Source organism: Nycticebus coucang, chromosome 2 (assembly GCF_027406575.1).
Source record: "Nycticebus coucang isolate mNycCou1 chromosome 2, mNycCou1.pri, whole genome shotgun sequence".
NCBI lineage: Eukaryota > Metazoa > Chordata > Mammalia > Primates > Lorisidae > Nycticebus > Nycticebus coucang.
In genome coordinates, this window is record NC_069781.1 from 17056885 (window position 1) to 17082188 (window position 25304).

Here is a 25304-nt window from a genome sequence, read left to right on the forward strand (position 1 = left end):
TCTAGCCCTGGGTTGCGCTCACAGCCCGGTGGAGCAGATGACTTGGCCCAGCGTTGCCCGTGCGGGGCGCGCCCTTTGTCTGCTCCGCGGCGCCCGCTGCCCGAGGCCCGTACCCCTCTCCTTAGGTAGACAAAGCCGGAGCCATCGCGAACCCGGCAGGCTAGAGCTGGGCTCGCGCCACCCTTCTCCCGCCTTACGTACCGCCCCCTTCCCTGGACGTCCTCTGATTGGTCTGCGGGGCTACAAAGAGGCCGGGAAGCGGGTAGATCACGTGCGCTGGCGTGGGCTCCCATTGGTCAGGCGCGGCTGCCACTCGAGGAGGGCGGGCTGTCCGCGCTTGGTCCGGTCTCACCCTCCGCGTTGGGGCCCGCCCGCGGGGCCGGCCGCCTGTCAGAGGGAGGCGGCGATGGTGATCCCGGTGGCGGCTGCGGCTGCGGCGGCTTCCTCGGTCGGGTTGCAGGGAGGAGAAGATGACTGACCAACCGACTGGCTGAATGAATGAATGGCGAAGCCGAGCGCGCCATGAGGAGCCTGCCGAGCCTGGGCGGCCTCGCCCTGTTGTGCTGCGCCGCCGCGGCCGCCGCCGCTGCTTCAGCCTCCTCGGCGGAGAATGTCACCGGTGGTGGCGGGGCGATGGGGCAGGTGGACGCGTCGCCGGGCCCCGGGCTGCGGGGCGAGCCCAACTATACTTTCCCTAAGGCGACAGTTCCCACGGCCCAGGCCCGGAGGACCGGACCCCCGCGCACTACCGTCCGCCGACCCCTGGCTGCGACCTCTTCAGCCCAGTCTCCGGAGACTACCCCTCTTCGGGCGTCCGCCGGACCTGCTTCCACCACCCTTCAGGCGCCGCTCGGCCCCTCGCAGAACACCTTTCCCGCAGCGGAGCGCCCTTCGGCCACCTCTCTGGCGCCGACCACCCTGTCGACGACCACTGTCCCGGCGCCGACCACCCCTGTAGCCACCACCGATCCGGTGCCCACTACTCCTCGGACCCCGACCCCGGTTCTCCCCAGGGGCAGCAGCGTCCTGCCCACCCCACCTGCCACCGAGGCTCCCTCTCCGCCTCCCCCAGGTGAGTCCCACAGCTTCCTCACTGGCAGGACACTCCCCAGCGGCTGCCCATCCTTACCCCAGCCCCTGGCATCCAGGGTTGGTCTCGTGGCTGTAATTTATCATTTTTTGCCCAGAGGCTCCCCAGATTTCGGTTCCCCAGGGGAGGTCCAAGCTCCAGCTAGCCCCACAGTTCCTGATCTGGAAAGTCTTTTGTCCCCCGGGACTGGGCTCCCTCGGGAGGGTGGATGCTGTGTGGAAGGTACCGCATCTCCTCCCAAACAGGGCTTTCTGGCCTTTGTCAGAGACCCAGAATGGGTGCAAACTTCTGGGTTGGTTTCTCTCACCCAGCCACTTTGCTTGGGTTATTTGGGGGAAGTCTCAAAGTCAGCATAGTACCTCCTTCAACCGATGGGTCAAAAGCTGAGTATGAGGGATTCCTCTCAAAGCTCCAATTTCATTGTTCATTTCTCCTTGTTTATGTAAATATCAGATATGTGTGACAGGTGGAAGAGATATTGAGAGGATGTTACTTGCAAAGAGTAGTACCAACCATTTGAGACCAAAAAATAAAAATTAAAAAAAGCATTGTAATCCATGTTTTCCCCGCAAATAACTGGATTCAGTAGGTCATTTGGGACAGGTGTGTATCTAGGTTGAGCACATTTATAAATTAGGTTAAATCCCTTCCTTGCACCATTTTTTTTTCTTCCTCAATTACAAGGTCAGTATGTTTGGTCAAATACACAGTTTAAGCAAGGGTGCCCATTTTTGTCTCCTTAAGCTAGGATGTTCAATTTTGCTGATGCTGGTATCAATTTCTTCCTACTGGTTGAAGTCTTCAAGCAAAGTTAGAGACGGTTGCTATTCTTTCTCCTTTTAAGTCTAGGATGGGCCTGGAACTAAACAAAACCTACCATGTCAAGATATTAGGCAAGAGTTTCTGAGCTGTTTTGTTTTGAGTTGGGGTGGAGATTGGTCCAAACCATTTGCCTAGCTGGATCTCTGACCTAAATCTTAGGCTTAGTGATTTACTATGTAATCAGGTATGGACTTTGGACCTAGAGTTTGTAGACTGTTTTCTCACATGGTTATTTATGAGCTTTAATACAATCTAGAATTGTATTGGAGCTTAGCAATCACGAGGTAATGCCAATTATTCACTGGTAAAAAGCCAAGTTCGCATCTCTTCCAACTTTGAAGGAGTGTATTAACTAGCTAGGTTTTACTTGTAACCCTTTTTGGCCTTGGTTTAGAGAGATGGACATAACTGACAGGCAAGAGGCATAGTGGTTGAGAGTATGGACTGTGGAGTTTGAATCCTAGCTCTGCCGCTTATTAGGTGTGTGAACTTAGGCAACTCACCTAACCCCTCTGGCCTCAGTTTCTTCCACTGTGAAATAAAGTTAGTAAGAGTACTTACCTCATAGGATTGGTATGTAGATTAAATAAATTAATACATTTATAGATGTATAGTGCTTATAAGGGGTCTTGGTGCAGAATAAGCACCAGGTGTGTTAACTATGCTTATAAGTAGGCCCGGACGTGTGTGTGTGTGTGTGTGTGTGTATAGAAAGCATTTGAGAAAACTAGTAGAAACTTGTCATTTTTACTTGTTTTAGTAACATATAATAGAAAAAGGACGAATTAGATTTGAGGAATTTTAAGCACACAGTAGCACTCAAGTAACAAGATCACTTACTTTGTTTAGTATCTGATAAATGAGTCTGTATTTATTTTACTTTTATTATTTTACTGGCAAAAAAAGAAATACAAAGAATCAGAGGTCTAGAAGGGAAAAAGTGAAAGTCACTCCTTGACTGCCTTCTCCTTCCATTCAGTCCCTGGAGGTTACTGCTGTTAGCAGTTTGTCGGATCTTTTTATCAAACATTTTGCTGGACGTATATGAATGTGCAGTCAGGGTATTTTAAATATATTTTCAAAAATTAAAATGGAATAATTCTATACATACTATTTTGTGAATTTGTGGTATTCACTTTTTTTGTGTGTGTGTTTTTTGCCGGGGCTATGTTTGAACCCACCACCTCCGGCATATGGGACCGGCACCCTACTCCTTGAGCCACAGGTGCCGCCCTGTGGTATTCACTTTTTAACAGTTGCATTTTCCATTGTAAGAATGTACTATAATTTATTTAACCAATCCCTTATTTATAGACACCTGGATTGCTTCTGGGCTTTACTTTAAAAAGCACAGTGTTCTTACTAAGGCTATGATACATTCATATTCTCTAATGCTTTGAAGTTCTTAGAATCCAGATCAATTTCTTTTTTTTTTTGAGACAGAGTCTCACTATGTTGCCCTTGGTAGAGTGCTGTGTTGTCAGCTGGCCTGGGCCTGCCTTGGTGTATGTGGCTAGCACCCTAACCACTGAGCCACAGGCGCCGAGCCCAAGTATGGACTTTTTATGTGAACCTGGGTTCCAACCTACTTTGAACAGTAAACATGTCTCTGTGGCAGAAGAAAAACTTCTAATTGAATTTGAGAGAACTAGTTTGGCTTGCAAAATTGGATTCCCTGGCATTTGGGAAGATGGTTATACAGGTTTTTTATTTCAATGTTCCTGTAAGGACTGGGTGCCATTGATAATATATTATTTGATTGGATAGGTCTTACAGCTGCTTATTAAATTAATAAGAATTTCTTCCATAGAGATCTAGCTGAGAGCTCTTGTCTGTTCCTCAGTTAGGGTCCTCTTTTGTTTACAGGGACACTGATCTGCAAACTGAAACTAATTACCCAGCAGGTAGGCACTTTCCTCCCCAAACCTGGCAAAACAGCTGATTGGTTGGCTGAATTTTAAACAGACTGAAGGGAGATGCTGAGACAGGAGAAAGTAAAGACAAATGTTTTATTTTTAAAATTATAGATCTTTAGGGTTAGATAAGACCTAAGAAGTCACTTCCTCCTGATGTGGCCCTACATTTGAAGAAATATTTGCATAGGCTTAGCTGAAATATTTCTCCCTGTGGTTAACTGACTAATCTGATTCTGCCTTTTGGGGTCATGCAGAATAAGTCTACTACCTCTGTGCCATGATAGTTCTTAGGGATTTGGGGACAGTGATCCTGCCTCTGCTGAGTCTAGGCTAAATAACTTCTTCAACTGGTCTTTATGAGACATGGTTTCAAATTCCCTCGCTATCCTGGTCACCCCTCTTCTGGTCTTTTTCATTCTTTCTCTGTCTCTCCCAAAACGCGGAATCAGAGCTGAATGTAACACTCCAGATGCGTTCGAACTAGATCATAGCTGAGAAGGTGGTTGCCTTGTTCTTTCTGGATGGGATTCTGCTGTTGATGTGGTTAGTCCCTAATCACAGTAGCTTTTTTTGGCAGCCATATCATGTAGTTGACTCATTGAGTCCATTAGGATAGCTAAGTCTTTATTTATTTATTAATATGTTCTAGATGAGTCTTCTGTCATTCTGGATTTAGAAATTCTTGTTATTTTCTAAAGTATAATCTGAGACATGTACTAAATTTATAAGATTGGTTGTGTTAGATTCAAAGCATCCTTTTAGATCTCTAGTCTGCCAGTATACTCCACCCAGTTTATTCACATTTACCTGCAGGGTGTTCTTATAGACAGAGTCTAAGGAAAAGTTAGGGCAGGTTATTCCTACCTAATAAGGGAGAATAAATTTATGAATGATAAAACAGTTTGGAAGAGAAGGGATAATAGTTTACATTAATTCTTAAAAGTCTTCTTTCAGCCCTGAGGTTTTTGTGATGATTTGGTATGCATGATTCAAAGCACATTCATGCCCCCTAAAGAACCTTAAGTATTTATTTGTGATCTAAGTGATAAGAATAGACTCTATTTAAACAAGCTCTAGAATTTAGAATTTGAAAACTCTTGACTATTGTGACATGTAAATAAAATATTACAAATGGATTATATTTGAACATCCTGGAAATACAGGGCCCTCCTAATTGTACCGGGACATGTTTTCTTCTTCTTAATATGCTTTACTACTAAGACTATTAGGGTTATGATCTTGTGGTTATTTAAGAAGATGCCATTTATTTTAAGTAAGTAGAAACTTCTCAAGCTTCAAAGGTAATGTAGATCCATAGTCTTTTATCCAAAACTTGTAGGTGTGAATATGTTTCAAAATTTAGAATTATTAAGATTTTAGGAAATTAATAAATACATCACAGTGAATTGAGACAGCATCCTATAGTCAAACACATTTAAGATACCTTCAGCAAAATGTATGTGTATTCACAATGAATGGGATAAATAAAGACTGTAAGTAGCCTTGTATTTACTCAGGTCAGATTTCGTTAACAAATGCATTCAAGATAGAGCAGTTATTTGGCACCAAATTAGTTACAGAAAAATTTTTGGTTTGGAGACTTATAGTATGTAACACTGTTTTGAGGGATTGTGGACCATTGTAACAGTAATTACAAACACACTTACTATGCTCCTGGCACTATTTTAAGTGCCTTAGATATATAATTTATGCTCTGAGAGGTTAGGTACTATTATTATCCTCATTTTATAGATAAGAGAACTAAGTCTTAGAGTAGCCCAGCTATAGTGGAACCTATATTCAAAACTAGTTTGTTTGGCTGCAAAAATCTGTGTTATTGGTATTTAAGAAATTAGTTGCCTAGGAGAGAAAATTAGGAAACCATTTCTCTAGAAATATTGGTCCTTGGATATTAACCTGAGAAAATTTCTGCTGTTCTTTGGCATTTACTCCCTTTGCTCTACTGTGTGGTGTTCATTTACCTCCTTAAATTTTCTGTTTTGCGATGCTTTACAGTGGTGATACGAAATTATAACTCTATTTGTCCTCTGATTAGGCTCTGAGCTGGTCTGTGATAGAGACATTTGTTTGTGTTCTTTTTAGGGCCAGGTCCAGAGACTTCTAAATTTACTATATTTTATTCCTGGCCTTAAGTGCCTAGCTTTCTGTAGAAATTCCTTAGTCTGATTAGTTTCTGAAGCAGCACAAACTGCAGAACATTAGTTTCAAATCTTCTGAATTACATCCGCAGGAAGCCTTCTGGCTAGCTAAAAATTTACACACTGAAATAATCTGACTAGGTCTTTTTATCTTGATTTTTTCAAAAGACCCATAAAATTAAAGTGTGCAGCACTTTTCATCTCAGCATTTCTAAACATATATATATTAACTTCCAGACGTCTTGGCACCCTTATAAAAAGAATGAAAGAAAAGTATCACAGTGCCGTTTTTACTGATGGGTAAATTATGGGTAGAGAGATTTCAGCTCTAGGGCACTTAATAGATCAGAAGAAAATAGAAATGTAAGACCTTGTTTAGCTGAAAGACAGTGTTAGATGATATTTTTAGTTATAAATAGCTTTAATCTATCTTTTGTACCTTGATCTTGATTTTTGTTTGTTTTCTTTAACCTGATATAAAAATCTTTATTACTAATGTCAACATTATATTCCAGGCAACTCTTCTGTGATCGCTTAGCCTTTTTTCAAGTATGCATTTTGATTTATCTGTTTTTCACTAAAAATGACCACCCTAATTGTACTGGAAACTTCAAAGAGGGATTTTTAAAAAACTGTAATGAAAAAGATAATGTCTAGGTACATATTTTTTGATCATAGTAACGGTTTACTCAAAATAATTATCCTTTTAGGTATCTGTGAAAATTTGTGTCAAAATAATACCTCTAGTTAATGCCACCGTTCTGCAGATAATTATTATTGTGACAAGAATTTTTTCCTTATTATTTTTTCTTCATTAAACAAAAAATCAAAAAAAAAATCATTCTTCTATTCTCCTTGCTTTTTTTTTTTTCAATTTAAAATCTTCTAAATGTTCTTTTATTATTAGCCCTATCCATTCTTTCCACGATCTTTAAGGAACCAAATTACCCTCTCTATTTAACAATTTACCACTTTGTCCTCCTTCAGTGCCTCCTCAAAGCCTAATTCTCCCAAGAAGTCTTTCTAGATGAACAAAAAGCCCTTGAAGATGTCCTGGTATCAGGGTGCACAGGGTCGAACACTTTGAACAAAACCTGTCTTTCTCTTTGACTTTGACTTTTTTCCTATTGATTTGTTTTTAGTCTATTTAATTTAGATTAGTAAGCCCTCTTAATAAGAAAATGTCACTTACACGATATTTGGAACATTGTATTCTCTCTCTCTCTCTTTTTTTTAATCACCTCAAAAGATTTATTAAAAGCATTTGACAAAATTAAACAATTGTCATGATTAAAAATTCAAAAGGTATACATTCAAAAGTATGAACCCCAACATAAGATCACGTAAACAAGCCCTCAGATACCATTATACTCAATAACAATTCCAGTGTTTACTATCAGGAACAAGACAAGAAAGCCTAATCTGACCACATTATTCAACATAGTACTCTCTCTTTTTGAAAAAAAAGTGGAGGAAAGATTTTCTTTTGTTCTTAGGTCTTCTTTATTGTCCAGTACCCTCCCCCCTTCTTCTGCAGAATGATAAAAAAAACCTTAATAATGGAATTTATTTAGATGCTTTGAATAAGTAGCAAATTTGTTTTTCTATTTATGAATAATAATGAGCTGTTTTTATTGCTGGGTGGACAGGGGATGCATACCAATATATAATAAAAGGCCTAATTTGGTTGAGAAACAACTTTTTTTTTGAAAAATTTAAAAATTTTAAAAATTACTATGGGTACGTAATAGTTGTGTACATGTATCTTTCTAGGCTACATGTGATCTTTTGAATGACAGAATTTCCCCTGTAGAAATCTAATTAAAGTTAATAGTGGACAGAGTGCTTCTAGTAATTAATAAGAGTACAGTGAATCTCTAAGATTTAGACATCCATATTTTGTTGATTTCTGTGTATTATATGAATGACGAATGGCTTTACTTCTGTCATCTAGGTTTTTAGTGGGTTTCACATTTGATAGTTTATATTTCAAACGGTTGTCTTTTATTTTGCTCAGTGTTGTAAGTCTGTGCCTGCTTCCGCTGCCCATATTTAAACAATGAAAAAATGCTATTTGGAGAAGAGGAGTGCTTACTTTGTATTTTCTTTACTAGGCACTCTACAGGGCCAAATGCTATGGAAAGAAGCCAGTAGTCATTTAAATTAAATGGTGATGGAGATAACAAGGGGAACTACAAAACTTGACTGGGGTAGCTGATGTAAATTTTATTTCTTCATATTGAAATATTATTTGCTTTTTTAATATGGGAATCTTTTGAATCATTTAAAATTTTATCCTGCTATTTCAGGTGTATTGCCTCAAATCAGTGTTTTAGAAGCAATGGTGCTTAGTATTCTCACACCTTATTTTTAATGTGAAATTTAACGCTTTGGCCGGGAAGGCAACCAATGTTAACTGAGCACTTGTTACTATATTTCTAATTATCTACCAGGATTTGTTTTATATACATATGTCATTTAATTCTTAAACAGAGCAGTAGTTAGCTATTATTATTCTTACCAAATAAATGGCAAATACTGAGATTTGGAAAGTGTGAGTATTCTGCCCAAGCCTATCAGTTTACAAATTCCACAAGGGCAGAGACTTCTGTTTGTTTTGTTCACAGTTATATCCCTACTGTCCAGCCCAAATAGAGTCTTACTAAATATTTTAGTGATTCAACAAGTGAAAAGGAGTGGTTGTAGCTACACTAGACATGTAGTGTATTCTTAAGGAAAAAAATGTAATTATGGCCTTTCCCCTTAATTTAGAAATGAACTTTTATCCTTCATTCAAATGAGGGATAGTCTAAGAACTTACTTAGGGCAAGTGGCACTCTTTAAGATATAGTACATTATATTTATTATTCATTTTTTATTATATAACTTTATCCCTTTTCTTTTTCTTTTTTGGCCGGGGCTGGGTTTGAACCCGCCACCTCCTCCAGCATATGGGACTGTCGCCGCCCTACTCCTTGAGCCACAGGCACCACCCCCTTTAATTTTTCTTAAAGGAAGAACAGCAATGGACAAGTGATCATCTGATGACTTTTGTAGAAAGAGTCGTCAAGTTGGAAAAGCTCAGCAGTTGTCTGAAAGATATAGGACCCTAAATTCTTTTACTAGTTCTATGATCTGCCCAAAAGAAGTAATTTCATCTGTTAAATGAATTAGAATAGATTTGTGGTTTTTAAGTTGTGTTCTTCGGGGGCTAGAGTTCTTCAGATGTGTTTGGGAACCAGTAGGGCCAGGAGAGAGGCCAAGTGGACCCTTTACCCCCAGCCCTCTCCTTTCACTCACACATCACCACCCACACTTTAATCAGCCCTGCTCTTATTTATTTTATGTACTGGATTTGTTCTTTCAATAAAGATTTTTGAAACAGGAATTCTTCTACTCTAAAATTCTATGATAAAAAAGTAACCATTAAAATGGTTACATTATATTAAGTAGCAATATATGTAGGAGGAAAGAAATGTGCCAAATGTTAATTGATTACATTTAATAAATGGGATTATGGGTAATTTTAATTGACCTTTGTGTTTTTCTGAATTTTTTCAGATTTTTAATGAATATATCCAATTTTAATCTTAGTCATAAAAAGAAATGAATAAAATTTAAAAATGAATACAAAGTTGTGATAAGCTTGGTAAGCCCTTACTTACTCATATATGAAATCAAGTCAGATAATTTTACCCAGGGTCACTTAACTATAATATCTGTTTTTGACTTAGCAGGTCTCATCTGCATCAGAGGTATTTGCCCCATCTCAGCCAGTCAGAGTTCTGAAGTAAGGATATTGGTGAAGATAGTACCCAAGATATTCCTGAGGCCTGACAAATCTTAAACATAGAATAGGGATGATATATCTAAGATTTGATACCTTCAGGGAAGGTTTAACTGAGATCTTCAGCAGAGGCTGAAAACAGAGAGTTGGTTCTGTCTCCATGTCATTCTATATAGGGAATTTAAAGCATCCACTTTAAAATTAATTAAGTAATTTATTGACATAGATCTTGTTTAAATTGTGCAAAATTTGAATTAATGGCATTGTTCATGGTCTTTACCAATATAAGATCTTTGATGGTTTCTTCCTTTAAAGATACAGAGCCCCCAAGGTTTGATTTCTGTCTGTCCGTGTGTTTTGCAATTAGATCAGATGGGATTGGTTTTATACTGGTAATATATGAGTTGTTCTATATGATGCTTTGCCAGGGAGATAGCTACTGTAAGAGAAGGGGAAATTTATTCATTTGGAAAAAGGAATATGTTCTACCTAATCATAAGGAAAATGATGAGGAGTAGGTTTTCACCTGGGTGGGGAATGTTAAATAATCTTTGTTTAGTAACTTTTAAACCCTTTAGATAACTGATTCTGGAAACTTGTTTCAGTGTTGCATGCTTCTTTGAAACTGGCATATTAACAGAGATGATATTCTTCTGTTTTTTGTCGCCCTGGGTAGAGTGCTGTGGCATTACAGCTCATAGCAACCTCAAATTCCTGGGCCCAAGAGTTCTTGCCTCAGCGCCTCTTGAGTAGCTGGAACTACAAGTGCCCACCATAAAGCCTGGCTTTTTTTTTTTTTTTTTTTTTTAAGTAGAAATGGGGTCTTGCTCTTGCTCAGGCTGATCTTCAACTCCTGAGCTTAAGCAATCCAGCAGCCTCAGCCTCCCAGAGTAATCCACCAGCCAGCCCTCCCACTGGGCCTGGCCCAAAGATCTTTTAACATTTTTATTATTTGTTATTTAAAAAATCTAGTGCTTTTACTTGATGTATGTGAGGAAAAGGGAGAAGTTAAGAGTGGTAGCATTGTTTACTGTAAGGGGAATGTTATATATCCCAGTTCCTTTACTTTTGGAAATGGTCTTTAAAGGTGAAGTCCCTTAAAAAATACTCTAGGTAGGAGCGGTGCCTGTGGCCTAAAGGAGTAGGGCCCCGGCCCCATATGCTAGAGGTGGCAGATTCAAACCCAGCCCCGGCCAAAAACCACACACACACACACATACACACACACACACACACACACACACTATATATATATATATATTTTTTTTTATTTTTTTTTTCTAGGCTATATATTCTAGATAGCCTTAAGTACAAAAAAAATTTTTTTAGGAAAAGTTTAGGTGCTGTCTACTGTAAAATAAATTGGATGAACGAAATAGCTTTTTAGGTTCTCTTCAGTCCTGTGTATCATTGATAGGGATGTAATGATAGTTTGGGAAGGGTTATTGGCAATAATGGTAGAAAAAAAGGGTAGGCTTGACCTTCCAAAAATTTATCCTATTTTATTTTGTGTTGAGGCTTGATTGGAGGAAGGTGTTGGGCTTTTTTCTGCTATAGATTTTTCATTTGTCTTTATATATGTTATAATCCTACAGTGTGTTTTTATCAGCTCTATATGAACAGCATTAACAGTATAGTTCTGCCATCAACTGATGTTGTGTGGGCTAATGAATAGTTATAAAAGTATACCAAAACACAAAGCACTCTAGCTGTTGGTTATTATTATACTGAACTGTATATCCTACAAACCTATCCTGTTCAACTGGTTTTAGTTTTTAAGTTAGTTTGTTGCTTCAACTTGCCCACAAAGGCAGGGCTGCATGGTCCAGCTAATCAGTAGAATGGTTGAAAAACTAAATTCTAGTCTTTCTTTCCATTCCCTTATGAGTTATTGAGCTCATTTTTTAAAGACTTTGTAACATAGTTTCCCTAACAATAAAATGAAACCTGTTAATTCCAGTCTCCAAAGATTTTTGAGAATTAACACATTAAATAATTTTGGGCTTTTCTCAAACACAAAGGCTCTATAGAATTCAGGCTGTTTCTTGTGTTCTTTCCAGATTACATGGTTTATATCACCTTATAATGTAATGTAAATAAGATAGCTTTAATTAAATATAACAAAAAGAAATAAATACCTACATTTACATTTGGCTGCTTCTTCTTTTTTTTTTTTTTTGAGACAGAGTCTTACTTTGTCACCCTGGGTAGAGTGCCATGGTGTTATCATAGCTCACAGCAACCTCTAACTCCTGGGCTCAAGTGATCCTCTTGCCTCAGTTTTTCTATTTTTAGAAGAGACAGGGTCTTACTGTTGCTCAAGCTGGTCTCCTAAGTTCCAGCAATCCACCTGCCTCAGCCTCTCAGAGCGGTAGGATTACGGGCATGAGCCATTTCACCTGGCCTACATGTGGCTTGTTTATACAAAATATATTTTTATGCTATTTTGTAATTGACCTATTTGTATAATTTATACACGATTATAGTATTTTCCAAAGGCTTAGGATTCTGTAATATTATTTTTTCTTCTACTACTACCTTGAGAAAATATAAGACAAAATTAGTTTTATCTCATATTAAACTCACAACATAAATAAATTGTGCTATATAAATCTTTAATATTATTTTTGGTTGATGTATTTAGAATGGATTCTACTTCTACTTAATCTTTTTAATGATTAGAAAAATAATATATATTCATTTTAGAAAATATAAAGAAGTATAAAGACAAAAAATGAGTCGAGTTAACTGTAGACAACAATTTAGTGGTAACTACAGAATATTTTCATATCTGTATTTATCCTAACCTCCTCCTTACCATTGAAATAATTCTGTATAGATGCATTGCTTTGAAACTGCTCTTGAACAATGTATTTCAAATGTTTAAACATTCTGAAATGGTACATCTTTCAAATGGAATTTAAAGTAGTACTATTGGTACTATTACTATTATTTAAATTATCAAACTTTGAGTGCTTAGTCTATTTAAATTACCATATTAGGTGCTTCCAAATAGTTACAGAAAAAACTATCCCATAAAATGTTTTATCACTGAGTTTAATACTTTATTACTGCATATATTGCTTCCTTTCTCACAGCAATAAATGAGATCACTTATTTGTTATGAAAACAGGTGTGGGTTGGATTTAGCACTCTTGTAAAGACAAATACATGACAGACCAAAATGTAAAAAAATCCACCACATTTAAACTATTTGTCATGTCACCAAAAGAACATACATGTTTTTTGGTTAGTGATCTAAGATTCCCTATGATGCTTTCCTTGAGGCTTGGTACTCTGACAGAACCGAACCCATAACTGTTTTTCTTGTGTCTGTTCCAGCACAAGTATGATTTGTCTTGGGTTCAAGTGGCCCCTGAAAGCCCAAAGCAGTCTGGAACCAAGCCAGGCATTTGGTATTTTTCAATCCTGTGGTCACAGAAGTCAAGGTGCCCATCTGCCTGGCTCATATATTGCCAAGCCTAGGTGTTGCAGAGCCAAGGAATGGTTCTGGCCTTCAGGAAACTGGTACATACCTTACATAATGATCACTGTTCTTCGAAATTCAAACTTTGAAGTCAAAGCAATAGTGAACCATGGTGTTAATGAGAGAGAATTGAATTAATTAATGCATGTAAAACACTTAAAATTCAGTAGTGCTTAATAATTAGCACATAGTGAACACTCAGAGTTAGCTATTATTATTAATACTGTTTTAAGGTTGGGCTCAGTGGCTCATGCCTATAATCCTATCCCTCTGGGAGCCAGAGGCAGGAGGATCTCTTGAGCCCAGGAGGATCTCTTGAGCTCAGGAAGTTGAGACCAGCCTGGGCATTGTGGTGGGCACCTGTAGTCCCAGCTACTTGGGAGGCTGAGGCAGGAGGATCGTTCAAACCCAGGAGTTTCAGGTTGTTATGAGTGAGATGGACACTGCAGCACTCAAGCCTGGGCAATAGAGTGAGATTCTCTCAAAACAAAAATTATTAATATTGCTTTTATTGCCTATTCGCAATGTTTGAAAAACAGTGAACTTTGTTAATTCTAGATTAATTAACTTACCAGCTTCACTGATAAAATTTGTAGACTGATAATGCACTGGTAATCAAGAAGACCTGCACATTGTTGTAGGTCAGCTTGCTCAACTACCTGTTTCTAAGGTGCAGGGTAGGACCAATATGCTTGAGGTAAAGGCTACCTGCTCTCCTCCCAAAGTGGCCCAGGTCAAGCCAGAATTCTCCTGTGTCATGTTGCCAGATATAACTGGGCAGAATTGGACTATTTGGAAGCTATTTTTAAAAAAGCAAATTCAAGGACAGGAATTCAGGGAACCCCTGAAGCAGCCATTGTCCAGTTCTGGTGGGTGGATAGCCCTCTGGGATCTTTTGGGTAGGTGTCGGGTCCTTGCCACAAATGACCTAGTAAAGTGAAAGTAAGATTGAGCCTATAGAAGACATGACCATTCAATTTTATGTTAGTAGCACATTGATCTTTTTGAAAACATGCCAAAAACAGCATATACACACAGGTGTAAGTCATGTAATAGTCTAGACTTCAGTGCTGTCCTCTGTAATGTAAATATAATGGGACCTACCTAATAGGGTTCTGGAGCATCAGACCTAGAATTCAAAACCAGCTCTGTCTGACTCAAAAGGCTGTGCTGTTTTTTTCCTTCAACTAAACTGTGCTGCATTGCTATAGCAGATGGGAGTTGCAAAAAGTGAAATATAATAAAGCATTCAGTGGTTACAGAGCACATTTTGGGTTCTGTTTTTGTCACCTCCCCCAGCAAAATTTATACATTTTTTTCTCTGAGCACTGGTTTTGAGTTATACGCAGTGATCCAGGTTTGCTTTCAGTAGCTATTCTGAAAATCAAAATTAGATCAAAGAGTGTTTCTCAAAGGCAGATATGGGTGTGGAGTGGAGGTGGGGAGAGGAAGTAATGGTGGAAATTAGATGAGGGTAAACAGGTAGAAGAGCTTGGTAAATGTAAAGCGGAACTGAATAGTCATTATGCAATTGTCTATGCAGCACCAGGGGATTGTGTAATGCTAATTAGCATTTGTAAGTAATACCACAGACTGTGAGATGGTAGTATTGATTTGTTTTTGACTTGACAATAAAACCTTTCATCTTTAAAATGGACTGTAGATCAAGATGCTGATGCAAAATAAAACATTGTAGAAAAACAGCAGATGATATTTGATTATATAAAAGTCATAGAAGAATATCATACTTGTAAATGTGATTCATACTTCTGCCAGTCATCTGAGGACACATTCCCTTTTCTCATTTTATAAACTTCCCTCCTCACTCAAAGGTTAGTTGTCTCTCAGATCAGACAAAGGAGCAGCTATTATTCAACTATAGATCCAGCACCATCTGATCCACTTGCAAAACCTATTGACAGATAATATGAAAAACTTTGGAGGATTTATATTTAAAGAAGTAAATAGCTTCAATTTGTATGGCATCAGCACTCAGCAATAAGAATCTTATTACACTGTGCGCATACATAAGTATAGTGGCCAGATCAAATTGTATAACTATGATGTGAAGAATACATATACACACACAATGCAAAGCCTGACCATATTTTCCCAGTTATAATTTAATATTTCAGTGTAATTCTCCTATTCATCATCATTAAGGATCTCACCCTATAAAGCTCTGACTTTTCCATGATCTTTCTCTATCCTCATTTTCTACCCTCCACTCCTTGTGCTTCAAACTCCAGCAGAATCAGATCTCTCATGTCCCCCCCCCCACCAGTGCTATGCTTATTTTCATCAGCAGCATTATTATTAAAGCAATCATTTGTGAAGGTTTTATTCTTTGTCAAATACGAAGATGGTTTAACTGAATTACCAAGACTTCATTTAATTCTCAAAAGAACCTAATGAGAAAGAAATATGTGTTATTATGTCAACTCTACTAAACAGGAATTGGGGTTTTGAGAGTGTAAATACACTGAGCAAGGTTTCATAGCTAGTAAAATGTAGAACCTTGATTCAAATTCAGATCTGTCTAGCCTTAGAGCCTCCTCTCCTAATCACTAAGCTAACAGGATTCTCCTTTCTTTGCTTATGCTGTTCCCTCTGCCTGGGATGCCCTTCTCTTTAGTTTCAATACGGATCTTAATTGTAAGCAACAGAAATCAGAAGTGGAATTTATTAAAAGGGTATTAAGGCGCTCATAGAGTCTCCAGGGAAACTAAATTTAGGTCATGGAGCTAGGGGTAATAGCCAATCCTGTCCATTGAACATGCTACTGATACCACCACTAAGCATTTTATGCTGTAGTTTGCATCAGCTACACTGTTAACCCTGGGTCCTGGAAGCAGCCACTAATACTGCCACTTGTCACGCTGCATCTGTCTCCCCCACTGACCCAGACAGAAGGCCGCATGCCCATTCCTCTCATTAGTTTCTAATTCTAAGCCAGATGAGGGTGTGTCTGGTTGCTGGAGGTTCAATCACTAGCCCATGCCCTGCTTGCTGGGGAGGCCAGGAAAACAAGAATCTGACATCTTGAACCTCTGTGGTGGGCTATCAAGCCTCAAAATATAGAAAATCACCCCAAATAGAAAGGGATTCTGAGATAGTGGGAAATTGTACTATGATTATACTAAGCTACCAGAAAGAGTAACATATATTATCACACTGCTTTATTTGTCCTTGGAAATATTTGTCCAGCTTCCTATTGTATTTTATACTCTAACATTACTGTACATATTTTTTTATTACTAGCTTTTAAGGACTTTTGTTTTAATTATTATTTGTCCATGTAACTGACCCTATGTACCTTATTCTCAAGTAGCTTTATAGGGCTCTATCTTACTGATGTTTGCACTCCCAAACATCTACCTGGGTTAGTGTTCAGCATGCAGTAAATATTCAATAAATAGTTGAACTGCAGTGATGCATAAATCCTCCCCACTCACCTCTACTAGAATGTAAGTTCTGTAAAGGCAGGGTTTTATGTCTTTGTGTGTGTGTCTCTCTCTCTTTTTTAAAATACTATGTGTCCAGCACTAGATTAATTTCTGTAATATGGAAGGTCTTTAATAAATATTGAAGTGAAATAAATACAACTAAATAATAGTAAATTATTTATGTCTGAGAATGATACTGTCAGAAAGACTTTTGAATACAAATGAGAAATCCAAAGCACTATATCATACTTTCCACAAACAATAAGAGGGTGGAAACTGCCTTATTCATCTTTGGCTACCTCTTCTTCTTATCCAGAAACATAACCAGAAATGGGCAATTTGGAATTTTTTCCCAGACCTACCACCATAGTCACTAGCCACAAAAATGGCCTGCAGTACCACACCTGCTCAACACGAAATCTTTTTATTGTCTCCTTTTGTGTATAACCAGCTATATTCTGAAATTGCTTCTATTCTGGGAAGAAAATACTGTTGGGCATAGGGTCTTGTTTTTAAAAGTATAATAACCTAGGTTAGTAGCATCTGACTTTGAAGAAATGGAGGGCCATAATTGTGAGATGATTTGTATAAAAGCAATGGAATAGCAGAGATGGGCATAAACCAGAGTTCTGTGGCTTTTAGAGGTTAGCATTTTGATGAAAACAAAATTAAGTGGGTCAAACTGAAAGGGAGTTTTGTTCAAGCTTACTTAATAATTATTATGATACCCATAATCTCTGCAGCAGACTACATAGATTTTAATTCTTTTCTCTATTCCTTAGTATGTAATCTTGACTACACCTTAGTTTCCTCCTCCATAAAATGGGCATAATAATAATGTCTACCCCACAGGGTTATTATAACTAACAATAACATATGTAAAGGAATTCCTGGCATAAATTGGCCTTCTAAATGTTATCTGTTCTTGTTATTACATTTTTCTTTTTTTTGAAACAGTGTCTCAAGCTGTTACCCTCAGTAGGGTGCCGTGGCATCACAGCAACCTCAAACTCCTGGGCTTAAGCAATTCTCTTGCCTCCGCCTCCCAAGTAGCTGGCACTACAGGCACCCACCACAACGCCCAGGTATTTTTTGATGGAAGTTGTCATTGTTGTTTTTAGCAGGCCCGAGCCAGGGTGGAACCTGCCAGCCTCGGTATATGTGGCTGGCGCCCTACTGAGCTACAGCTCCGAGCCTGTTATTGCATTTTGAATACCTAGTCCTTCTTCAAACTTTCTACTTCACTACTTCCAAACCTTTTAATTCTTCACTACCTCTAATCCTTCCAATTCTGATAATAAATAGTGTTACCCCGTTTTACAAATGAGGAACCTGAGTCTAAGATGAGGTTAGGTTGTTTGCCAATAGTCACATATCTGAGAAGTGCCAGTTCGCTGGGACTCAAACTCACATCTGTGTTATTTTTGAAGTTCTTCCTGTCAGGACAAAGTCATATGTTAAAGGTGGCGAATATTATATCCTTCTAAGCACTGTTCATTTTGGTGCTTCTCCCCCTCTGCCACCTTCGCTTCTCTTTTCTGATTTGTAGTCATTGTTTTTCTGTCCATAATTACTACTGCCTTCAACTTTCTTTTGGTTCTTTGGAGTAGAGAGTATATATTTTATCTGAACAAAGCATATCCTCACATTTTACTTTATCCATTTTAATTTTGCTGTTATTTTTTTGTTAGCCTAATCTGTATAGTGGATTTGTTTCCAGAGGAGAAGACTTGGATATCTGTTCAGTCAGATGAGTAAGTTTATACATTAGCCAGGATGGTGTTTAAGGGCCAATAGCATGCATCCAAAGACTAAAAGTTATTTTAGCCAGTGTAAAAGGTAAAACACAAGTTGGTAAAAAATAGAGATAATAGCAAGTAATGGTATTGAGTTACTACAAAAGCTTCACAACCTAGACAATGTACGTTTGTGTGTATTATTTTTAACTTGTGCGTGAAACTTGTGAAAAACTCCAAATGGATTCCAGACATTTGTTGCAAAAACCAAAGTTTACTGAAACTCACTATTTTAGAGAATTATTTTTCTTAGCAGATGGTCTTTCTTGTTAACAATAGGCCTTTTAACAGTTTATCAGAAAGTAAGCATCTCTTTGCTGTATTTCTTTTAGTTGATAATCTTGTGTAATGGAGCATTCATTTAGAAATACACACTTAAAATCAGTGATCAAGTAATCACCAGAGACTAAAGCCACAAGTAGCAGGATGCTATTGCTTTCTATTTCCTTTTTGCTTAACCAATCTTCAATGGTAGCTTCCTCTTTCTTTTTTTGCCTTCTTCTTTTTTCCCTTTTTTAAAAATTTTGTTAACCAGACAAGGTTTCAGATCCTCTTTATTCCTGGTTTAGTTTTTCTTGCCTTGTTCAAATTAGTCTTTAACTGTGCTTCATTAAGATGGTCCTGCTTGACTTTGCACTTACTTTTATTTAAGTCATGGGAAAAAGTTATATTTTTGTCAATAAGTTTACACTGGGATTTCTGTGTTAACAAAATAAGGTTCTTTTACATTTATCAGCTCTTTGTTGAAATCACCCACTCTATACCTAGCTGAGCTAGACTGATGCTGGAGAGACAATAAGACATGGTTTCTGTCCTTGAAAACATAGTGGAGAATACAGAATGGTAAGTTCCATCAGAGTGACGCATGGTACTATGGGAGCAAAGAGAGGACTTCTCAGGCAGACTTTAGGGGGTTAAGGATTATGTCAGCGAAGGCTTTCTGGAGGATGTTTTTTCTGAGCTGAGTCTTAAGAACAAACGGGGATTATCCAAGTGGAGAAGGGGGTAACTATAGGAAAAGGGAGCAATAGCATATGAAAAAGTACAGACAAGAGAGCATGTGCACGACCTGTTTAGAGAACTGAAATCCTGAGTGGTTAAGAGTAGGGGAGGAAAAGATACGTGAAGGTGCAACAGAGAATGGTGAGAGTTGATTGGAATGACCAACAGTTGTAAAATCATGAAGTGCTTTCCACGTCATGCTCAGAAATTTATTCTTAAATCTATGAAGAATTATAAGCTAGGAAGTAGCATGGTAAAGTTTGTGTTTGGAAAGATCAGTCTGGAAACTGCAATGTACTTCTTCTAAAAGTGTAAGTCAGCCCAAGCAAAGATAATTAGAGGCCTCAGATTGTCTCTAAATCTTTTCCAGCATTAATTTTGGATTAAAGGGTTTCTATGCTAAAATACCATAATAATAGAGGGAGTATGAATTAGTTTTCTTTCTTCTCTTATTAAGCAAACATTTGAAATCCTTTTCACTTGTTGGTGTACCAATTAGACATAGATAACTAAAATTAGAGCCTTGACAAGTAAAACTAGTAATTAATGCTAGATTTCTTAATGGATCTGGTGTTAGGGTGAGCAAATGCAAGTGCTTCCTGTGTGCCAGGCACCGTGGTAGGAACCTAGGAGAGGATTGTGAATGACTTAGGCATTTACAGTCTGGTGGAGAGAGACATACTTATTCTCTAGAATACTTATGTATTAGATTCCTTTACATACATTTTCAATTTCCATGTTTACCTTAAACCTACAAAGTATGGATGAGGAAACCAAGGATCAGAGGTATTTAACTTACTCAAGGTCATGTAACAATGAATGATAAGTAGCCAAAATTTGATATCTGAAGTGCCTAACTCCATTTTTTTCTATTTTTAACACACTGTATTACACTACTTCTCCTGACAAGTCAATATATACATTTTTCTTTTTTTTGTTTTTAATTCTTAATGTCTTGAGTCAGTTTGAAGATATATTTATACTTTTGAGGCTGAAGTAGTTTTTTCTCCCTTCTCTTAATTATTTCCAATGCTATACAAACCAGTGTTGTTAAGCCTTGCAGGATCCAGTCATTGATGGCTAAAAGTTCAAGTCTGAAGTCATATTGGATTCACATCCCAGCTCTTTCACTTCAGTGTCAGCCCACTTCATAGCACTGGGTCCACTGTTCTGAGATAATGTTGGTAAAGCACTTAAAACAGTGAAAGCACAGGGAAAGAATTAAATAGATGTTAGTTGTTAAAATCAGCAGTGGAGAGGTGGGGCATGGTGGCTCACACCCGTAATCCTACCCTGTTTCCCCGAAAATAAGACAGTGTCTTATTTTAAGGTGTGCTCCCAAAGATGCACTAGGTCTTATTTTCAGGGGACATCTTATCTTTTCTGTAAATAGGTCTTATTTTCGGAGGATGTCTTATTTTCGAGGAAACAGGGAAGCACTCTGGAAGGCCGTGGCTGGTGGATTACCTGAGTAAGAGCGAGTCCCCATCTCTTAAAATAGTCAGGCATTGTGACTTGGGAGGCTGAAGCAAGAGGCTCACTTGACCCCAGGAGTTTGAGATTGCTGTGAGCTGTAAGGCCACGGCACTCTACCAAGGGTAACAAAGTGAGACTCTGTCTCAAATAAATAAATTAATTAGATAGGCAATGAAATAACAATTCATCATTCAGGAAATGACAACATTCAGGAAATTGTGCAAATGCATTTAAACTAACTTTATTCAAATTTATCTTGGTGAAGAACTTTTTCCTAGCATGCATATTTGAAATCTTACTTCTTATTCAGGGCATCGATGATCTATCATAAATATGCTACAAACAAAAATCTAAGAAAATATGCTGGTGAAAATAATATAAAAACACCTTAAAACTTTTTTATTATGGAAAATTTTTGAATATATAAGAAAATTGACAGAGTATAATCTTTCTCATACCTGTCACCCACTTGGAAACAGTCACCCCATTCATGGTCACTCCTGCCTCATCTATACCTCATCTCTATTTACTTTGCTCCTGTATTATTTTTTTAAAATGCCAGACAATTATTTCATCTGTGACTATTCAGAATATATTTTTGAAAGACAAGGTTTTCCTGTTCTTTTTTGTTGTTGTTGTTGTTGCAGTTTGGCTAGGACTGGGTTTGAACCTGCCACCCTTGGTATATGGGGCCAGTGCCCTACTCACAGAGCCACAGGCGCTGCCGTCCTGTTCTTGTTTATTTTATTGTACCTTAACAAAAATTTTAACACTTTCTTAATGTTATCAAATACAGACTCAAAAAACCACTTTATTTATGATTGGGGGGAAATCTTTTTAATTTTTTAAAGCTAAATCTAGATAAATTTTAAACATAAAAAATTTAATAGAGTGGGCGGCGCCTGTGGCTCAAGGAGTAGGGCGCCGGTCCCATATGCCGGAGGTGGCGGGTTCAAACCCAGCCCTGGCCAAAAAACCACAAAAAAAAAAAAAAATTTAGTAGAGTATGACTTGTATTTATGATCAACCTGGACAACCATCACTCCATGTCCAATCTTACCTCATCCTTACTTGGCTTAAGCTAAATATAGAGACTTGATTAATCAGTTGATCATTTTTTTTTTGAGGGGAGAGAATTAATGAAAATTGTAGCTGTTTTATTGTTATTGTTTCTGGTATATATATATATATTTTTTTTTTTTTTTTTTGAGACAGTCTCATTCTGTTGCCCAGGCTAGAGTGCCATGGGATCAGCCTATTTCATAGCTACCTCAAACTCCTGGGTTCAAACAATCCTCCTGCCTTACTCTTTTAAGTAGCTGGGACTATAGGCATCTGTCATGATGCTCAGCTAATTTTTCTTTTCTTTTTCTTTTTTTATTGTTTGGGATTTATTGAGGGTACAAAAATTAGGTTACACTGATTGCATTTGTTAAAGTCCCTCTTACAATTGTGTCCCACCCCCAAGAGGAGTACCATATACTGTGACCCCCTAATTTTTCTATTTTTAGTAGAGACAGGGTTTCACTCTTGCTCTTGCTCAGGCTGATCTTGAACTCCTAAGCTCATGTGATTCTTCCTTGGTCTTCCAGAGTGCTGGAATTATAGATGTGACCCACTGTGCCTGATGGCTGGCATTGTTAAGTACTAACCAATTGAGGATGAAAACTGGCAATATAAGGCCTCCTTCAATTGTTTGGGTAGTATATGATACAGACTACTATATGGTTTTTACATGTGAAGAAATTATGACTTAAAGAAATAATTTGTCAATGGTCATATAAACTACAAACAACTTGTGTAAAAATTTGCCATTTAAACCATGCTCATTCTATAAATGTTTATTGAGCTAAGAAACTTACTATTTATGTTTCTTTTTAAATATCTATAGCCCACATTATTTTTATAACAGGGGCATTTTTATCTTTGATTACCTAATTTCTTCTATCTTTTGTTAAGTTTATATTTAAAGTACTTCCCTCATCTGTCTTATCCTAATTTTTAGCTGGTGGAGTTATTTTAGGGCTAAGTACAGAGGAAATTTTGGTCTACAGCAAAGGGTCAATTGCAATTGTGAAATCAGCGCAGGCAAATGGTCTACTGGTAGTGAAACTTTTCATTATAAAAAGTACTTTTCAGATTCCAGGATATTGGTTGCTTGGTCACTGGAGAGTCTGCTCTACCATTCACTAGCACCCTGGGTGCCTGAGTAGACCTGGTTAGGAATGTACTGCTCATTTTGAATGGGAAAAACAAAAAGGATAGACAAACTGCCTCAAACATTGCATCACCTAAGCCAAACATTCTGCATTTGGTATAAGACACAAATCTTTTAGAGTGTTTTTAGCTTTGACTATAGCCACACATTGTTTAATGTACACACACAGGCTGAATCTAGAGGGCAATGAAGAAAGCTCGTTGTTTTCCTGGTCTCTGTGGGTGAGTAAAATTGTTTTAATATCTTAGGTCCAGGGTACCTACCTTCTTTATTTTCATTTTTTAAATTTTAAACCTTTAGGCCTCATAATTTTCCCCAAGTTTTGTGGGCTATCCTCTCAACGATTAGCAGAAATAATAGTGCTGATGAAGTATGACTTTTCTATTAGTTCATTTATAAATCTGGAATGTTTATTTCCCTGGGCTTTCCAACTGAGGGAGCCCAGCATGAACTCCTACTTTGGAAAATATCTGAGTGGGCAGACCCATTTGCCACATTACCCTCATTGTCTGTCTTTGTTTATTCAGCTGAAAAGCAGTACTTGCCTCTTACAGTCAGGCGTGAATCTCAAAGTCTCAGAAGCTGTTAAAATGGGTAGAAAATTGTTTCGAGAAGGGAAGGGATGAAAATTGTTATCAGATATTGACATAATATGTAAGTTAAGGTGCTCTCTTAGAGAAGAGCATAATGACTTTAGGTGGTTATAAAGTACAACTCTGGCAACCTTCTTTTTTTTTTTTTTTTTTATTGTTGGGGATTCATTGAGGATACAATAAGCCAGTTACACTGATTGCAATTGTTAGGTAAAGTCCCTCTTGCAATCATGTCTTGCCCCCATAAAATGTGACACACACTAAGGCCCCACCCTCCTCCCTCCATCCCTCTTTCTGCTCCCCCCCCATAACCTTAATTGTCATTAATTGTCCTCATATCAAGATTGAGTACATAGGATTCATGCTTCTCCATTTTTGTGATGCTTTACTAAGAATAATGTCTTCCACTTCCATCCAGGTTAATACGAAGGATGTAAAGTCTCCATTTTTTTTTAATGGCTGAATAGTATTCCATGGTATACATATACCACAGCTTGTTAATCCATTCCTGGGTTGGTGGGCATTTAGGCTGTTTCCACATTTTGGCAACGGTAAATTGAGCTGCAATAAACAGTCTAGTACAAGTGTCCTTATGATAAAAGGATTTTTTTCCTCCTGGGTAGATGCCCAGTAATGGGATTGCAGGATCGAATGGGAGGTCTAGGTTGAGTGCTTTGAGGTTTCTCCATACTTCCTTCCAGAAAGGTTGTACTAGTTTGCAGTCCCACCAGCAGTGTAAAAGTGTTCCCTTCTCTCCACATCCACGCCAGCATCTGCAGTTTTGAGATTTTGTGATGTGGGCCATTCTCACTGGGGTTAGATGATATCTCAGGGTTGTTTTGATTTGCATTTCTCTAATATATAGAGATGATGAACATTTTTTCATGTGTTTGTTAGCCATTCGTCTGTCGTCTTTAGAGAAAGTTCTATTCACGTCTCTTGCCCATTGATATAAGGGATTGTTGGCTTTTTTCATGTGGATTAATTTGAGTTCTCTATAGATCCTGGTTATCAAGCTTTTGTCTGATTGAAAATATGTAAATATCCTTTCGCATTGTGTAGGTTGTCTCTTTGCTTTGGTTATTGTGTCCTTAGCTGTACAGAAGCTTTTCAGTTTAATGAAGTCCCATTTGTTTATTTTTGTTGTTGTTGCCATTGTCATGGCAGTCTTCTTCATGAAGTCTTCCCCCAGGCCAATATCTTCCAGTGTTTTTCCTATGCTTTCGTTGAGGATTTTTATTGTTTCATGCCTTAAATTTAAGTCCTTTATCCATCTTGAATCAATTTTTGTGAGTGGGGAAAGGTGTGGGTCCAGTTTCAGTCTTTTACATGTAGACATCCAGTTCTCCCAACACCATTTATTGAATAGGGAGTCTTTCCCCCAAGGTATGTTCTTGTTTGGTTTATCAAAGATTAGGTAGTTGTAAGATGTTAGTTTCATTTCTTGGTGTTCAATTTGATTCCAAGTGTCTATGTCTCTGTTTTTGTGCCAGTACCATGCTGTCTTGACCA

The 25304-nt window shown here is 38.1% G+C and overlaps 1 protein-coding gene across 1 annotated transcript in view; it reads left to right on the forward strand.

The window, feature by feature from the left end:
- Positions 1-354: 354 nt before the first annotated feature.
- MEGF9 (multiple EGF like domains 9) overlaps positions 355-25304 on the forward strand; it is a 134412-nt gene continuing 109462 nt past the window's right edge. The window contains exon 1 of the mRNA XM_053570796.1: positions 355-1072. Coding sequence (XP_053426771.1) covers positions 499-1072 — 574 coding nt within the window. The 5' untranslated portion in view covers positions 355-498. The remainder of the gene's footprint in view (positions 1073-25304) is intronic.